This window comes from Camelus bactrianus, chromosome 12 (genome assembly GCF_048773025.1).
Source record: "Camelus bactrianus isolate YW-2024 breed Bactrian camel chromosome 12, ASM4877302v1, whole genome shotgun sequence".
NCBI classification, from domain to species: Eukaryota; Metazoa; Chordata; class Mammalia; order Artiodactyla; family Camelidae; genus Camelus; species Camelus bactrianus.
In genome coordinates this window covers 12,383,033-12,402,812 of record NC_133550.1, presented here as the reverse complement: position 1 = coordinate 12,402,812, position 19,780 = coordinate 12,383,033, and the positions used below count along the sequence as shown (strand labels likewise).

The 19,780-nt window shown below is 38.7% G+C and overlaps 2 protein-coding genes and 1 long non-coding RNA gene across 6 annotated transcripts in view; 1 reads left to right on the top strand and 2 right to left on the bottom strand.

Annotated features, from left to right (window-relative positions):
* Positions 1-19,780, bottom strand: part of LOC141579365 (uncharacterized) — a 441,343-nt gene that overhangs the window by 308,547 nt on the left and 113,016 nt on the right. The gene's annotated exons all lie outside the window — the stretch shown is intronic.
* LOC105068517 (olfactory receptor 6C2-like) lies at positions 5,945-6,880 on the bottom strand. The gene has a single exon (XM_010954399.2). It carries the CDS (start codon positions 6,878-6,880, stop codon positions 5,945-5,947), a length of 936 nt encoding a protein of 311 aa, XP_010952701.1.
* On the top strand, positions 17,935-18,867 carry LOC105068518 (olfactory receptor 6C2-like). The gene has a single exon (XM_010954400.3). The coding sequence runs from the start codon at positions 17,935-17,937 to the stop codon at positions 18,865-18,867; it is 933 nt and encodes a 310-aa protein (XP_010952702.2).

The window sequence follows — 19,780 nt, the reverse complement described above, 5'->3', positions numbered from 1 at the left end:
TAAATGATGTGGATTCTTTGGCACTAATTGGGGCCCATCATTCATGTTAGCTGTAAGCAATTCTGGCAGCAGGGTATAGTTTCTAAATGCTATTTCCCACTGAGAGGAACCAGGTCTTCTTGGAAAAAGTGTTTCCAGGTTAGGGGTGGGAAACACACAAAACAAGCCTGGAACATCTCTTTGGGTCAGAAGAAAGGGAAACAAAACAAACAAAAAAATGATATGAGGACAGAGGAGCCAATTTGGGTTCCACCTACTGGCCTAAAATGGGATGGTTTTATTATAAAAATATAGTAATTACTGTCATGGATTAATAGATATCAAATATATAAATATTCATGAGTGTATAGGATTATAAAAGGAAATTAGTTGATGACCAGTGGAAGCTGCTAGGACATCAAATTACTACCCCAGAACACTGATAAAGGAGGGAAGGAACCAAGCATTTAACCTAACTGTATATGTTATATTTCAGGTAATCAAACTGTTTATCAAAAAAGTTATAAATTCACCAAATTACAAAAGAAAATAATGGTTTGAACCTCTTAATATAATAACGGATCTAAACAATGCCTTAGTATGGGCTAAAAGCCATTTGTGAAATACTGATGGCGATTTATCAAGAGATATCAGGATGGTAACACCTGAACACACTGATCAATCTAAGAATTACTAAAAGTAGACCCAGCAGACATTATAAGGCTCATGGTGTAATGAAATAGGAAGCATACAGTGTCACTCATCAACTATCCCTGCTAAAAATATGAATCTAAAGTTAATAATCAAATCTAGTTAGCATGTAAGAAGAAACTGAGTGATAACCAAGTGAGACCGTAAAGAAGACATCAGTTAAATAATCAATGACACTATACACTGAAATAACTTCATTTCACCATCAAAATTGATGCTAGGGGTAAAAAATAAAAGGACTATATAGAAATACAAAAAAGCTGTAAGTAACATAACAACCAAGCGTGATGTGGGGATTTTGATTCACATAGCTAATTGTGAAAAAACAAACAAAAAACAAAACATATGAACCAGAGAAATATAAATGTTATTTTGATCAATTTTATTTATATTTCTGACTGGTCATATAAGCACTTGATTTTCTTTAAGCCAACTAAATAGAGCTATTTTATGAATTAATTTGGCAATACCATACACCTGTGATACATGCACACAAAACAGAGGTCTCGCAGGTTTTTACTAATATTTATGGAAGAGACAAGATTTTTATTTGTCTTTAACAAGTCAAGTTTCAAATTATTTACCTCCTTTTTCCAGATTTGCATTTTAAAAAAGATGGTGAGATCAGGGTTCCTGAAGAAGACCAGGTAGAATATTTGCATCTCAAAGACACTGAAGTTGGTAACTAACTGGAGTTTGACTTGTCTGTCAAGACTTTTCCTAAGGGACTGGCTGATGGAATTGAAACAGCACTGTCTATTTAGATCTTTCATGAACACACAACACAAAATTCAAACCTCGGCCGCAAATGGAAGCCTCAAAATTCAAAGCAGGCACAAGTCAAAATTCAAAGTCAAAACAACAGCTTCCTAGTTCCACTAAGCCCAAGAAGCCTATCCAGTTGGTGCCTATCAAACAGGAACTCTCTCAGGGAGAAAGAGCCCCATCAAACTGGGGACTCTCCTGCCTCAGGGAGACCCCGGACAGGGTGGAAGGGGCCTCGGTGGTTACGCGGAAACTTACCCTAGTCCTGGCTGAGGAGCCGTGATGTCCCTAGCAGCGTTCTCTTCTCTCTCAAGTTTCTGAGCAGCCGCAGGGTCAGATCAATATGAGAAAGAAGAAGGGAAAGACTCCTGACGCAAGAGGGCTTCAGCATCTGCGGGGCCGCTTTTCCCCTGCTCTCCTCCTCCGGCCTCAGAGTCCCCGCCCTCAGTTACCACAGCCGGAGTGGCTCACACACGGATCCGCTCCTCTCCTGTTCCGGATTGTTTCGGATTGTTCCGGATTGCCCCAGAGATCTGGCCTCCTGGTCTACCTGGACCCTCCGCTGTCCCAAGGGAGGCTGGTGCAGGGGTTGCCCTTTGGGTGACAGATCAAGCCGAGGTGTCCAGGGGCAGGAAAGAGGAAAGAGGGTTCAAGTCCTATGCTGAGTTGCCAAAGTTGTTGCCACAAAACTGGCCTCTGCACCCGGAAACCCAGACTGAAACTCAGGGGCAGAACTGTGGGAGAAAAATAGCTTTATTGCTTTGCCAGGCAAAGGGAGTCACAGCAGGCTCATGGCCTTAGAGACTGTGAACCCGTCTTGGGGTTGGGGTCTTGAAGTTTTATAAAAAAGAATGAATGGATCAGAAAAGGCGGTAACAATCACGGCACTTTACAGGGCTGCTACATTCCTTTTAACCTCAGCCTCATAGGGGAACTGAGGAGGGTCTGTCCATTCTTGTGAGATTTTTGGCCCATTACTCTCTTCCTGGAGCATAGACTCTGGGTCAAAACTATTGTAAAGAATGTAAGGGAGAAGTCTGCGGGTTGCTTAGCACAAACTGCAGGATTTCTTAGGAAGAATCAGCAAACAGTTTTAGCATCAGAGAAGTTACTTCCTTGCCTAATCCTTCATAAACACACTCTGAATATGAGCATCTATTATGATGTATTCACAAAATTGGTACATGGGACAATGGCATGCTGGTGGGTAAAAAGATAATTTTCTTATCAGCTCAATTTACCTACTGATAAACTTGTGGATGAAATAAAATGAATTTATAGGTGAAATGCTATAAGGCAAAATGAAAGTCAAAAAATAAAAGATCAGAGGGTGACAGAGAAAAATAACTTTAATATGTTGATAATTATGGAATCCAGACAATGGGTATATGTCTGTTAATTAGTATGTCTTGTCTCCTTTTGTGAATGTTGAAAAATGCCACTTGAGAATGGTTTAAGAACCTAGATGACTAAATAATTTTCTGCAAAATGTATCTACTTGTTGAGACCAAGATGACATCACTACTCATGACGGGTGACCTATAAGAGAAGCCCACTGCCCTCTTCCCTCCGTCTGCCACTGAGTGAGCTCATGAGGGCCAGCTGTCCTCGCCCAATGACTTCAGAAATAGCTGACTTCTAACATGGCAGGTAAATTAGGCCAGCTTAAGGATGCTCTCTCATCTTAGCCATCTTCTTCAATCTACATTTATCGTGAATAAAGCAACTATTTACACTTACCTGACTCAGTTTTTTTGGAACTCACATGGAGGAAGTATGGGATTAAATAATACCAATTAACAGCCATGTTATCATTTAGAAAACTAATACCATGGGTACTGTTTACATATAAGACCAAGATGTGAGCCCAGAAGGTAAACCACACTTGTGTAGAAAATGATGTTGCACCCTTGATTTAAAGAAGTCAGAAATCAGTGGTGTGACCACAGTTCTATAAACTGGTATCACTGAAGACTTGCTATTCAGATGGTAAACTCTACACCCTTCATCTTAGCCATGGAGATAGGCTAAGCAACTCTCACATGGAGGAAATAACACAAAGACTAAATCTTAACTAAAATGTGTGTGTGTGTGTGTGTGTGTATCCTAGATTTAAATGGATGGATGAGTAGCCTGGGTTATGGCAGAATCACAAAATCAGAGAAGCTAAACATTTTAGAAATCTGAGGTTAAACTGTAGCCATAGGGTTAGGATACCTGCTCAAATGCTTTTTTCTGCTTGAAATCTAGAAGGCCACTGAACATTTGTGGTCCCAGATGGGGACTGAACTTGGAGAACTTCTCTCTAATGCACTCTTAGATTTTGAGAATGTATGTATGTTCAAGTATAACTGAAAAATTGTGCTCTACACTGGAAATTGACTCAACATTGTAAACTATAACTCAATAAAATAAAATAAAAGATTTTGCGAAATTCCTGCAGGACCTTCTAGTGTCTCAGTGGACTCACATGAGAAGTCTTTGTCATAGGAGAACAGATGATCAGCACCAAGAAAGTTCCTAGAGCCACGCTTTTCTCAATGAGGTTGAAAATTCAAATTACAGGCCACTTTTTCTTTTTCCCTCTTTTCTTGCTTTTGCTTCTTTTTTCAGTTTATCTTGCTCTTTAAGTCTGTATGTTGCTAATCTGGTTTTTTAATTTAAGGTTATAGTTTTTATAGGATATTAACCCATTACAATAATTAATACCATTTATTATTACCACAGTATTAATAATATATGTGTATAAAAGCTCTGTTTTCATTTTATCTTTGTATTTTGTTTATGTTACCTATCTTACTTAATTTCAGTACTGATAGGTATTTCTTGGGCTGTTCCTTGAAATCCTCTTGATGCCTCTGGAGAAGTAGATATATCAACATGAGTAAGTAGTTCCATTTAAAATCAGTAAAACTAGTTTTGATCCTAGATATGTCCCTTGCTAGCAATAGTTCACTTTTTTAAACTTTTATTTCCCCACATTTTTCCAGTGTAAATTATGACTATAAATCACTTGTAATTTTCAGGTTTATCAGTATGTGAATTTTTAATCAGTGTTGATTTTACTCTATTTCATTCAGAAATATAAAAATAGACATTTTAACAGGGTAGTTCTTTCACCTTTGGTTCACAGATTAATGCCAAATGTTACTTTGTATTTTTTATCTTCGCATAAAAATTCTCATTTTTCATTATCAGAAATATCAAAGCACCATGTTGGAAGATTATCTATTGCATAACCAATGTTTGTCTAGGTGCCAGGCATAAAGCATCCTACAGTGTGGCATATAAGACAGACTTTTCCAAGGCACTGACCTAGTAGAGTAGAATCAGGACAAGTAAGCATGAAATTGGAGTTTGGAAAGAGACATGAGAGCAGCAGATAAGTGAGGACGAAGGGGTGGATGAGTACGACTAATCCAGGGCTCGGTGGTAGTGTTGGTGGAGGAGTAGGAATAAGGTCAGCAAAAGATTCCTTGTGGGAATGCCACATAAACGGGAGGGCCCTGAGATGGGGTAGATGAAATGAGTGGAAAATTCCTGCCTACAGGGCCCATGAGATGATCAGTAGCCTCAAGTAGGACAGCAAGGATCAAAGGAAGTTTAAATATGCTGGACTACAGAAGTTCAAGTTGGTGAAGAATTTAATAAGTAATTAAGTGCAGATCTTTCCTTGAAGGGTTATCAGTGGGTACATATTTTAAATTCTTGAAATGACTGAAGTTTTCATTTTTAAAATGCAATTCATTTAATTGAGACTTGTAGTCATATAATATTCTGTTTTCTTTACTCCACCTCCTGTATATTTGGCTTCCTGGTTATTTATTTATCACTCTTCTAGCCCGATGGCTTTTCTTAGACTTGCTGCCACCTGTTTGCAATTTAGCACATTTATTGGTATATCGATATCAATCTGTTACATGCAATTTCAATACAGATTTTAATCCTTTAACAGGAATCACCACTGCATTTTTCTCTTGATTTTAATTTAAGCCATGTTTCACTGGCAATTTTTAAATAACTTCTATATTGACTTGGATCCATTCAATAAATATGTAAGTTATAATTTTAAAGCTGTGTCAGCAGTAAATACTTTTTTGAAATCCTAAATATTTATACTTATTCCTAGTTTTAAAATACATATTGGGATTTTGAGAATATTTTCCTTGCTACACTTAGAGATAGTATTCTTTCTAATACTTTTTCTCTTTGTTTTGTTCTAGTTTTTTTTCTTTTTGAGGACTGATGTGCAATCCTTTCAGCACGTGGAAAGGAAAGGTTGAGAGTAAGGTCATTCTTAGATATCCTGAAACAACTGTTTTCATTTTTTATAAGGGCTATAATTCTCAAAGAGGTTCATGTATAGGGGATAACAGTGGTGACTTGATCAGGGTCAGTACAGAATAAGAGACCAAATCTAGCTCAGGAAGAGACAAAATAGGATAGACTCATAAGATAGTTGCTTAGGGATCCTGACTTCAGCATTCCCCTACTTCTTTGAGAGCAGTCTAATTCTTCTGACTAAGTCATTAAAGGCTTGTTTCACTTGTTTGTTCCTCAGACTGTAAATAAATGGGTTTAACATGGGGGAAATGGAAGTAGTGAGTATCGTTACTCTCTTATTAATGGTCGTCTCATATTTTGATGAAGGTTTGATGTAGACAAAGATGCAACTGCCACAGGTGATGGAAACCACAATAATGTGGGAAGAACAGGTGGAAAAGGCTTTTGTCCTTTGCTGGGCAGAGGGGAATCTTAGAATTGTTCTGATGATATACATGTAGGACAGAACCACACACAAGAGAGTCATAAGAAAGATCAGCACAGAGCCAAAAATAACCATCTGCTCAATGAACCATGCATCTGAGCATGAAACCTTCAGGAGTGGACTAACATCACAGAAATAGTGATCGATGTTAGAGTCACAGAATTCCAGGTCCAGTCCCAAGCTAAGTGGTGGGAATATAATCAACAGAATGGTCATCCAACAGCAGAAGATAAGCATTTTGCAGACCCTGTGGTTCATGATGGTCATGTAATGCAGGGGTTTGCAGATGGCTACGTAGCGATCAAAGGACATGGCGGCCAAGAGAAAAAATTCTGTTACTCCAAACACGTAAGTAAAAAATAGTTGGCTTACACAAGCATTATAGGTAATGGTCCTGTCACCTGTTGATATACTGTACAAGAATCTGGGAATACAGGCAGAAGTGAATGAGATTTCTAAGAAGGAGAAATTTTGTAGAAAAAAGTACATTGTGGTTTTAAGGTGGGAATCTACTAATATGAGGATGATGATGGTCAGATTTCCAGTTACACTCAACATGTAGGTGATAAGTAGAAATACAAAAACCAGAATCTGCAGCTGTGGGTCATCTGTTAGTCCCAGGAGGACGAATGTGGTTACTGCTGTGTGGTTTCTCATTCCTGGCTCCTGACTTCCTCCCAGTCTGTGTGTAAAACTGAGGGAGGTAAGATCTGAGAAGAGGGTGGGAGAAGTGTTTTACAATGAAGTTTGTTTAGAAAAGGCAAGTGATGTATTCTGTTTTACTTGATAATAAATATTTGTAAATAATTCGTGCTGTCAACTGTTGACATGTCATTTGATAGGTTAGAAACTTGTCTTTCAAGCATTTTTGACCACAATATATGGTAAGATACACAGTTTATATTGCAGTCCAGTATACATGCACACACACACACACATACTTACATATATCTGAAACAAAAGTTTCAATAAAATACTAACCCTTAGATGCCCTGCTCTCTGATGTTTTCTATAGAATCTATAAAAATACTGAATCTCTATGCTGTACACCTGAAACTAATATAATATTGTAAGTCAACTATAGTTCAATTTTAAGATAAATACTAATATCACCAAATTGATTTTATAGTCTACTAAACAGTCATAACCTGCATTTGAAAAAAATATTTAATTTTGGGGGAATCTTTAAATAATATAGTCCAAATAAAACATAGTTTTTTCCATGATATTTTTTAAATGTATGCTATTCTTTTAGTTTATACATTCAAATAGATTTTTTCATAGCACACTTGTTCCCTTAGTAGCAGTGAAATCATGAACTTAGGGTATCCATTTTTCCTAAGAATTTTTCCCTTATTACTAACTGAAATTTTACACAGTTTAATTGTCTACTTAAAGCTTTTTTTCCTGGATAAATTGAAAACCCATAAGGGTTTCTGTATCCATTTGCCAAAGCAGTTGAGGGCTCTGTTCTATTGCCGTGATGAAATTTATGCTTAATCTACAAAGGACAGCTCCTGTATTAAACACTCCTTTTCTACATCTTTCCCATGTCTTTCTCGGTTTGCTTATGTCGTGTCATTTTCACTGAGTGTCCAATTTGGCACTCAATAAAAAGAGCACTTTGACACATACCGAATTTACTAAATGAAAAAAATGTTCTGTACACACTGAAGAATATTATTCTTTATCTTTATATTTCAACCGGAGATGGGTCTGACTGAAACACTCAGACTCTTTGTTATCAAGTCACTGATGTTCTCATCAGCTCTGTAAGTATTAAATACATTTGCCAATCTGACTTCCATCCTTAGTTTCTAATAATTTTTCTCTTAAATCTGGACTTCCACCGATTTTGGTATGGCTTCTGAACAAACCACTCCACTGAAACTACACTTGACAATTTTTTTTTGTTTCTAAATGTTTACTATAAAAACAGTTTTTTTTTAAATAGAAGCTTAGTTGATTTACAATGTTGTGTTAGTTTCTGGTGTACAGCATAGTGACCCAGTTTTTATATATATATAAATATATATATGTATATGTATATATATATGTATATTTTATAAGAATATAAAATATGTATATATTTTATATTCTTTTTTAACAGACTTCATTCTTTTAGAGAAGTTTCAGGTTCACAACAGAATTGAGCAGAAAATACAGAGTTTGCACACAGCCCTCCTCACCCACGCATATATACTCCCCTACCCTCAACATCCCGCATCAGTGTGGCATGTTTGGTACAATCGATGAACCAATATGGGCACATTATTATCAACCAAATTCTGTAGTTTACATTAGGATTCACTCTTGATGTTGTACATTCTATGGGTTTTAACAAAAGCTAATGACATGTAGCCACCACTATAGTCTCATACAGAATAATTTCATTCTTCTTCATAATAGGTTATTAGCACTTGGCAGTTTCAGTTGAAACTTGGCTGTTATTTCTTTAAGTTTCAATGGCACTTTTTCTTGCATCTGGCACTGTCAATCACTCCTTCTACTTATGTTGTTCTAGACACACTACTGTGCAATATCCACACTCCTGGGACTGGTTTGGCCCTTCTGGTTTCTCCTGTACAGGTATCTCCTCCCCTCCTCATCTTTATGACATAGACATTGCTCACACTGAACTCTCTTCTCTGCTTACCTATGTGTTCTTCCTGGAAATTGATTAAATCGCATAACTTCAATTTATCATTTAAAATTTGATCATTTTTCAATATTGCATCTTTGACATGATCTCTTTAAATGTTAAACATCTTCACCTGGCAATTTCACACTCCCTCTAAGTGAACACGTTCATAACGGACTGCCTCCCCAGGCGCATCTCTGTTAGCCCCTTGCTCGGCTCCTTGTTCTCTACTAAAACCAAAAGCCAGCATGGATTGTCCTACATCTACAACTGAGATCAAGCTATCATTTTCTTAGTGTAACCCTATCTTGAGACTCTACTGACACTGCAGGTACTTACACTTACATTTGCTGTTGCCCTGACTCAAACACAGGGGAGTTTTGTTAGTTAGTTACTTAGTGAGTGAGTTAGTTTTGTAATATTGGAGTTATGAAGAGTGGCTCTAAAACACAGAATAGAGAGAGTCAGGTATTGTCACCCCATGTGGACGACCTGTCTGTAAAGTATTTTCATCTAACCTTTTGTGTTTTCCCCTCCTCCTGACTCCATCAATTCTGACCTACATCTGGGATCTACTGACTTCTTCCTTTGTTTTCTGTTTAGACTCTTCAGAGGAGTCTCCAAATCTTCCCAACAGCAGTTAAGACCTTTACGTGTTTTCTCACACTCCGCTTAAAGAGGATTTTTTAAAAAATTATTGGGAGCAGGATTTTCATCTCATTTAATGTAAGAACTACAGAACCAAAGGAATCTGAGATATAGAATTCTAGATCATATTTACCCCCAGACTTTTATATTGCTTAATATATGGACTCAATTTTAAAACTACTCTGACACCTCTTACTTTTGCCATATCCCTGACTCTAAATCCAGGGATTCTTGTTGGCTTTTATATTTTGTGGAGGAAATGATCTAAGGGGCTCTTCAATTACACTACAACCAGCACATATATAAAACCTGCCTTAAGGCCAAAAGGTGTCTGTGTTCAGCAGAGAAATAGCTTTCCTTTTATGATTTCTATGCCTTCTTCCTCAATACACCTGTCACAAACATATTAACATCAGAAATCAAGGACTCTGAAGTTCTAGATTTGGACCAAACATCTGCTCTGTGGCTGTTCCTCAACCAACACCAAGCAAACACACTGACATCTGCTGAAATGATTTGACTCTCCAATTTTTGCTCAAGGCCATCGATACATTTTTTTAAAAACATAACTTCTTTTAGAAATTCCAATTAACTGGCTGGGTGAAGGTGTCACTTACATGCTTTAAAATATCCCTTTCCTGCAGAAGTGGGAGATTCTCACGTGCCCATTTCCCACAATAAATCTCCCAGAGTTTACAGGCCCCATTAAGGAGATGGAGCCTGTTTTAAAACATGTCTGGGGATGAGCTGGGGGCTCTCCCAAGTATGTGAGCATCCCACAAGTCACAATAAATTAAACAAATATAAACAATAGATTAAATCATTAGAATAATTGCATAGAATAACAGACTCAAAATATAGAAGAGGATTACATATACTGCCCACCTGCCTCTCTTTTCTTCAGTCTTGAGACATCCAGTGGGTGCCTTACACAACTCCAGAAACTTCAGACCCTTTCCTTGCTCCTAATAGCTTGAAAAATAAATTGACCTTATTGTTTGACTGAGATCTGTTTACTCCTCTTGCTTTTAGAGAACTAAACATTTTAAAAAGTGCAAGGATCTTAATTATATCAGCACATAATTTCCAATTCATTGAAGTCCTTCCTTCCACCTATTTTTAGGTTGCCTGATATTTATTAATGCACAAGCCCAGCCTTATCAGTATCCTCAGTCAATTCACAATTATGAACTCTGGTTTCTGGTGATCAAAATTCAATTAACTATGCATAGCTCTCTAATTTTGGTAAAACGTATCAAACTCTTTCTAAGAGATAATAATTTTCTAAGTCTGTCAAAGGCCACAAACATATTGGTTTCTGCTGGCTATTTATCCCTGAGCATCCAAAGGATTAGGAGGAAGATGGTTATGTTTGCATAGGCTTGTATGTGGACTCCTGGTAACTCCTACTCATGGACCCAATCTCACCTCACAGGCAGCTCTGGGATGGCTCCCATTTGTCTAATCCTTCCATTTCTAACTTGTGGCCAAGACTTTCCTATCAAGGCATCTGTGTTACTTTGAAAGGTAATTACTACTCTGAGGTCTGGAGGAAAATCAGGAACTCTCTCCAGTTCGGATACATGATATTTGAACCTTCCCAGACAAAAAGAGAATTTCTGACAGTAACAAGACTGATGTTTGTTTTATGTAGCTAACACGAAATCAAGTGAGTAAACATGAGTCCTGGGTGAACTGGGTTTTTAAGTCACTTATGAATCTTTTGGGTCATCTTTTGGCAAAGATCCTGAAACACGCAGCGGTGGGGACAATGTCCTCAGAGAACTGAAGAGTCCACAGTGACATTCACACAGGACTTTTACATACAATAAAAATAAAGTGATAAAGAGCAAGCCTAAATTTTCCCCCTCGTGTTTAATAACGTCTATAGCTGCCAATAGTGGCTAACAGAATACAATTACTCCTTGCTTCTTCTGAATCATTTTTACCTTAAGTAAGTGCAATTTATTATAAATTAGACACAAATTTTTGTTTGTGGTTACTCTCAGTATATATTTTTTGTATTTGTTTATACTTTCTCATTTTTCATAATTTTAGTAAATTACATATAACATAAAACCTCCCATCTCAACCACCCTGAAAGTACAGTTCAGTAGTATTAAGTACATTCCTACTGATGTATATTTCCCATACTACTTTAACACACGTATTTAATACTTTTTTCTTATAACATCTAGGAATAATTGATATCTAGACCCTCATTCCCAATAGCACAAGGCACTCAGCCTGATTTTTTTCCTTCTTCCTCTTGTTTTGGGCTATTTTAAGGATACTATTGACTCGTGTCTTATGTTGAGATGGTAATTTTTTTGTTATTAATATTATTTTAGATTTAAGAATAAGTGTTACTCATATTTGTAACCACCCTGCTCTTGTCATCCTAAAAATATTTTCCTCTCTTGGGTTAACATATTTTTTTTCTTGCTAGAGGATATCATTTAGTAATTCTGTTAGTTACAATAAAAGTGAAACTTTTTGATTTCTTTCACTTCTTAAATTGTATTAATTTGGTCTCATACTGAATGGCTCCTTTCCCACGTATGTAATTTTCTATTAGAAATAATTTTCCAAGAGCAATTTCATCTTCTTTAACTATGAATTCCAAAGAAGAATCTATTTTTATATATTGATACATTCATACAATATACTACATTGATAGATATTCATTCCTAGGAAGTGTTTAGGATTTTTGGTATTTATTTATACTTTTCTTTATTTGCTATTATGTATTTAGTCATTTCCATTTTTTTTCTCTTGATTTTCACTTGGTTATTAAAGTCTCATTGACCACCAGGGCATTTTTTTCTGTATAATTTCATCTAATTTTTTTCCACTTATTCTTTCTTTATACATGGATATTAAAAATTGTGGATCCACCTTTAATGGATCAACTTTTATTATTTATTATATTTTCTTTTTTCTATACTCTCTCTCTCTTGCATCCAGAAAAGTTACTTGTAACAGAGGATTGGATCAAGTAGGGGAGTAGGAAGACACAGAACTCAACATCCCCATGAATACAACAAAAAATACACCTGCATGTGGTACAGTCTCATTGAAGACCAACAGAGACTGGCAGAAAGACTCCTACACAAACAAGGCTGTAAGAAAGAGCCTCACAAAATTAGACAGGAAGGGAAGAGAAGTGATCAGGTTGGGAGTGTGCCCCTGGGAAGGGACTCGGAGGATAGGCGAGATTACAAGGTCAGAAGCCCATCCTGGGGAGTGAGATGTTCCAGCTACATACTGGGCACTTCAGCACTGGGGTCCGACACAGAGAAGAGAAGCCCCGTTGGTTGGCTGGAGAGCTGGTGGTGATACAGGAAAATGGGGTGCAAAAGGATGGCAAGGTTCCAGGTCCCAGGAGAGTCCCTGGGAAGCACCCCATCAATTGAGGGTTCTTGGCTTCATGCAAGAAAGAATTCAAGAGCAAGCAGGAGTTGAGCAAAGGGAGATTTGCTCAGAGAGATACATTCTCCACAGGCCGAGTGCAGGCCGTCTGAGAGACCAGAAAGGCCACGAGGCGAGCGGGTGGTTAAAGCAGAGGGGCTTAGGAGATACACACCCCATAGTTAGGGAGCAGGCCTTCTTACTCAGAAGAGAGAGCAGCCATGAGGTGCCAGGTTGTTGCTTTTTAGGGGCTCAGTAACTTCAGGTGCTAACATGTGGGAAGACTGTGCCAGCTACTTTGGGGAATGGGCTGGAATTCCCAGGAACTGGGCCATTACCCACTTTTTCACCTTTTATGGTCAGCCTGGAAACTGTCCTGACACCTGCGGGAGTACCATTTAGCATGCTCTCTTACTTTAATGAGTGTATACTGAAGTTCAAGATCTACTGGGAGTTGAATCTTCCACCATCTTGGTGCTAACTGCTGTGTCATTCTTTCAATGCTTGTGCCCTGCCCCCTTCCGTCCTGTCTCAGTGGGACTAGCAGAGGGCTGTGGGAAGCCTGGACTCTGCTTGTGGGGAGTGCACAACGCTTGCTTGCTCCCAAGGCAGAGCAGAGAGGGTGGACTGAGAACATACTGGAGGCCGGCAGGCGCCCTGGCCTGAGGCCAGCAAACTCTCCAGCCATCCTTGCTTCACAAGTGGAACCAGGGCTGCCACGACCAAGAAAAGTGCTTGACCATTAGACACAGAGGTAGCCTAGACCCCAAATGGCATCTGAGCAGGGAAGGGACAGTCACTACTGGCACTTAATACAGGCGGTCCTGATCTCTGATGTTGGCCAGACCACCAGAGCCCACAGCCCAGCACATAGACACATATACACCTGAAAGAAAAATCTACAAAATATTAAAAGAAATGAAATGGATAGGGATATCATTTTAATGGATCGAAACATCCAGTACTCTAAAGTGTGAATTATTTCCAAACTGATCCATTGATTTCAAACCAACGCCATCAAAATCTTAGCAAATTATTTCCTTGTAAATTGGCAATCTGATTCTAAAAGTTATAGGGAAATACAGAGGACCGACACTAAAAAGACCCTCCTGAAAAAGAAGAAAATCTCACTGGCAATAGCATAGAAAAAGAGATCAATGGCATAGAACAGGAAGTGCAGAAAGAGACCCCTGTAAGTGTGCCGCTGCCTCCATTTCTCCAAGCCTGTCTCTGGATCCCTGCTTCCTTTCAACTCTCCTTTCCTACCTCAGTCCCTATTTCCCTCTGCCCAGGAAAAGCTCCAGTACTGCTGCTTTTGAGGGCCTGCCCTCCTGTCTCAATAACTGACCCACATGTATAAAAGATCTGCAGGCATTTCCACTGGGAGTGTGACGGCTGCGATGCTATGAGGGTGTATGGAACTTTACTGTTCACCCTGGATGTGGAGGAGGCTACGAGCCAGCACAGGCAGTTATCTGCACGTGGGATTCTATGACTCCAGCCCAGACTGATCACTTCTCCAATACTGAGCTTCACGAAAAGCTGGCACTGCTGAGCACTGGGGGAGGGCAGGAGCCATCTCTGGACTTAAGCTCAAATGGCGTCTCCTGAGCATAATACACCCAGACCCTGCATTCTGGATAAACAGTGACACCTTTGGGCTTAGCAAGGTCCCTGCATGCTTTGAGTATGAAATCACAATGATTAGTCCATATATGAATACTAATTACTTCTACCTTAAAAGAGGACCAGTGGATGAACTGTATGATCAATAAATTGAAATAAATATTAATTCTCCTAATCAGCAAGACATTTTAAAGACTAATAAACAGATATCTGGGGAAGGCTGACGATCACAAATGTGTCCTGCAACAAAAATCATCAGATGACCGTCAGCCATTAGACTATGTACAACACATACGGTGAGAGTCACAGTCATTTTATCACCTGATTTTTTCCTCTGCAACTGTTGCATTTCTCGTCTCTGTGGACACTGTCCCACAGGTGCTGGTTAATTTTTCTCCTTTTTCCTTCTTTTTTCTATCAGAGTTAATTGTACTATAGATTCATTAGTGGTTTCAATAGGGTTACCAAGGACATTTTTATTTGCTCACTTGATTTTCCCCTGTGCACTCAAGCTGACATAACCAATAAAGCACACGGCATTTCTAGTAATAAAAATTTATACAGTAACCCATTTCTTTGCACAGAGAGCTCAGCCCATCTTCACTTTCACAGCCAGGGCGAGCTGCTCGCATTTATTTGCCATTGCTTGTCCATTCTTTCAGTCACAGAATTCAGGAAAGTATTAATAATAGTTTAATGAGACATGGGAACTCTCATCAGGTCCCACTCTAGACATAGTGATGATTAGAGCAAAGGTGCTGTTCTCCAGGTCACTACACACGACCTTGCATTTGCAGACACCCTGACCTGGAAGAGCATGCGGGGCTTAAATGTAGGTCACAGTTAACTCAAAATTATAGCCACTAGCACCCCGGTTTCTCAGACCCAAGAAGGTAATTTATGTTAAATTTCTGGAAAAGTGATGGAGAGCCACCAAAAAGTAAGTATGAAATGTTTGTCATTTATGTGCTAAGAGGTTTGAAAACTGGAATCATGGAAGTTGTGGGAAAGCAGTCCCTGGGGAAAGGCAGTGAGTTTAGATCTTTCTGCTGGAAAATCTGAATCTAAGAAGTACCTTCATGTTCAAGATTAAAGATTAAAGTAATGTAATTGTCTTTAAAGACAAAATCATAAATAACAATTCTCCATAATTTTAAGTGATTCTTGATAGCAGGAAGTGAAACAGTCATAGCCTAAAACTCCAGTATTAAATACAGTGTCCTTGTACTGCTGATGTTCTTCTTCAAGTAATCATTCAAACAACCATGTGGAGATATTTACCAATCCCATTCCAGCCTTTTCCTCTGTGTTGAGGACACAAGATAATGTATTTTTATGGTACGTGGTGGTGCACCATCCAGTGGTATTAACTGGAGTCAGTGCACTGGGCAGCAGGAAGGCAGCGGCTGAGGCAGGTGGAAGAAGCTGAGAACAGCTGCGGCATTAACTGTGAAGATGCCTGGCTGTCAGGAAACCATCCTGTCTTAGCCTCGGGGAGCAATCTCCCCATCAGCGCCCATTATTTAAAGGTTGCTGACACTCAGGCAAACCTTTTATCCCAGGAGAGTAGGTAAGCAGACTTTTCCTATGAAGTTGTCTATAAATGCTGTCACACTGTGGCAGCTCTCCTCAATAGAAAAGACATGATGCCGTCCCTGAGCCCAGAGGGAAACAGCGCATAAGGTATTTTGTGGGCAATATCTTACAACATCACATAAAAATCACACTGCAGAAGAACTGGTATCTCCAGGGGAGATTTTATCTAGTCATTCACTGAAGTAACCCAGATGCCCTGGAGATACTGTTTGCAGCTAGGAAACATTTGAAAAGCTAACATTTTAATGAACTTGTGATTACTAGAATTGACAAAGTCGATGAGCAATTGACCCATATCCTAAAATGTCAGCTTTCCTAGAAACACTTAAGCTTTGGATCCAGTTTGAACTGGCTCAAATTCCAGCTCTGATATGTCTGAGGAGTTCAGTGTTGCCCTCAGCAATGGGAGGGATGAGTGAATGGACAGGAAATGTGAGAAATGAAAAAGCGCTCGAGGCCATCCTGGAAGGTGGTGAAACAATGGCTCCTTTGACAGGATCCTCGAGAGAAGCAACACAGGGAGGCGACCTTCTAGGGAAACTCATAAGGATGGACTGTGATTTTTCAGTTGGTAAGATCATTCACACAGAATAGCCAACTTTATTTACCCTCTATGTCATGTTTGGTCCTTGTTAATATTCATGCCTGAAAATACCAGTTGTTTCGAGGAATAAGCTCAGATTCTGAGTCTCTCCTTGGGCCAGACTGCTAAGTACAAAGAGTGCCCTTGAGCACTGACAGTGACCACCATGATCAGTGACATTCCCAAGGGGAGGGTGTATCTTCAGAAAAGGAAATCAAGGCAAAGCAGGCAGCTCTTTCCCCAAGAAGTATTCTCCATCCTCTGCATCATGGAGGACACAGAGTTTATGTTATTAAGGGAGCCGGAACATAGCCTCAGACACCTGGGAGCTGAAATATCTGTGCATAGATAACTGCAGAAGCCCACTAAGGATCAGGGAAGCCTAAAAACAGGATTCTGTTTCCGGGGGAAAACCATCAAAACACCCCATTTGTCAGTGTTCTAGGAAGGTTTAGGATGAGTGGGACATTAGACAGGCAATCAACGTTGAAACAGTAATTCAAGAAAGGAAAGAAAACAGAGCATGTCAACTGATACACAGGAGAGACCCAAACTCGAATATTTCAGCATAATATCTACCATGAAAGGGGCACAAAGAAGAAATTCTGGAGGTGGATGGATGGACATGAGGACATGTCACGGTAACTCTGTGGTATTGCCCCCAGGTCATCCAAATAGTAAAGGAGGGATTAAGAAATTATTTGAATGGAACAAGTGATACAAAGCATGGGAGATAGTTCAGCTGAGCCACTGGTGAAATTTTACTGTCATAAGGGAGGAGAATGATTTTTGTGTTGTACTAGCCAATGGGGAAATACAATTTTTATACACTTTTTCCATTAACCAACATTTAGGATCTCCTACTCTTCACTGAGGACAGGGGATACCAGGATGGCTGCCAAAATCTCAGGCAACTGTGAGATTGACCTTAAAACTGGTTCTGTACCTGGAGTGAAAATGAAACTTCAGATGAATATTCTTCATGAACCACATTCTGAGGACCAAGGTAAAACAGAGTCCAGGGAAGGATGACGCAATCACTTTTCTACGTCTTGATTACTGTTGAGTGAAAGCTTTAAAATGTGCTTCTACTGGCTTGCTTGGCTGCTTTATATACCTTATTGAAATACTATTTTTATATTCCATTCCTTAGATTCAGACTTAATGATTTATTCATACAAACTTATTATACATGTGAAAACAGTGATGAAAAATCATTCTGCAATAACAACATTCATCTTACTGGGATTAACAGATGACCCACGACTACAGGTTTTGCTTTCGGTATTTCTGTTTCTCACCTACATGTTCGCTGTTGCTGGAAATCTAATTATCATCCTCACCCTGGTGGACTCTCACCTTAAAACACCTATGTACATCTTCCTTCGGAATTTCTCCACCTTACAAATAATGTTTACAACTGTCTGTGTTCCCCGATTCCTGTACAGCATGACAACTGGGGACAAAAGTGTGACCTATAATGCTTGTGTCATCCAATTATTTTTTGTCATCCTCATCGGGGCAACAGAATTTTTTCTTCTAACCGCCATGTCCTACGACCGCTACGTGGCCTTCTGCAAGCCCCTGCACTACACCACCATCATGAATGAAAGGGTTTGCACTGTTCTTCTCCTTTGCTGTTGGCTGATTGGGTTACTTGTCATACTCCCACCGCTCAGCCTGGGAGTTCAGCTGGATTTCTGTAACTCCAATCTCATTGACCATTTTGGTTGTGATGCATCGCCCCTTCTAAAGATTGTGTGCTCAGACACTCAGTTTGTAGAGCAACTTGTTTTAATCATGGCTGTGCTGACCCTCATACTCACACTAGTCTGTGTAATTGTGTCCTACACCTACATCATTAAGACTATTTTAACACTCCTTTCAGCTCAGCAAAAAAAAAAGGCTTTCTCCACCTGTTCCTCCCACATGATTGTAGTTTCCATCACCTATGGAAGTTGCATCTTTATCTATATCAAACCAGCAAAGGAAGGAGTGGCCATTAATAAGGTGGTGTCACTGCTCAACACTTCAGTTATTCCTCTGATGAACCCTTTCATTTATACCCTACGGAATAAGCAAGTCAAACAAGCCTTCAGGGACTCAATTAAAAAGATACCATTTTTTTCAAAAAATTAAAAAACTAAAAAGATTTTACAAATTAAAAATATATATATATATTTCATCTTTTACTATGTGTTCTAATTCAAAACAACAATACAGGAGGGAGGTTATAGCTTAAGTGGTAGAGCACATGCTTAGTTAGCATGCACAAGTTCCTGGGTTCAATCCCCAGTACCTTCTCTAAAAATAAAGAAAGAAATAAACCTAATTACCCTCCTGAGCAAAACTAAATAAATAAATGACTCTTTAAAATATTTTTTTAAAAAACAATACAATACTAACATTACAGTTTGATTAACCACCAAAGTTTCTTTTCATATATTATTCTGACAACCATGGACTGAAGAAAGCACTGTGGTCTTTTTTTTTTTATATAAGTATAGTTGATTTACAATGTTGTATTATTTTCTGGTGTACACCAGAGTGATTCAGTTATACATCTATATACACATTCTTTTTCATATTCTTTTCCATTATGATTTATTACAGGATATTGAATATAGTTCCTTGTTCTATGCAGTAGGATCTTGTGCTTATGTATTTTGTACATAGTAGTTTATATCTACTAATCCCAAACTCCTAATTTATCCCTTCCCCCTCCCTTTCCCCTTTGGTAGCTATAAGTTTTTTTTCAATGTTTGTGAGTCTGTATCTGTTTTGTAAATGAGTTCATTTGTGTCATTTTTTAAGATTCCTAAGTGATAGCAAATGGTATTTTTCTTTCTCTTTCTGGCTTACTTCATTTAGTATGACAATCTCCAGGTCCATCCATGTTGCAGTAAATGGTATTATTTCATTCTTCTTTATGGCTGAGTAGTATTCCATTGTGTATATACACCACATCTTCTTCATCCATTCATCTAAATGGCAATGACATTTAGGCTGCTTCCACATCTTGGCTATTGTAAATAGTGCTGCTATGAACATT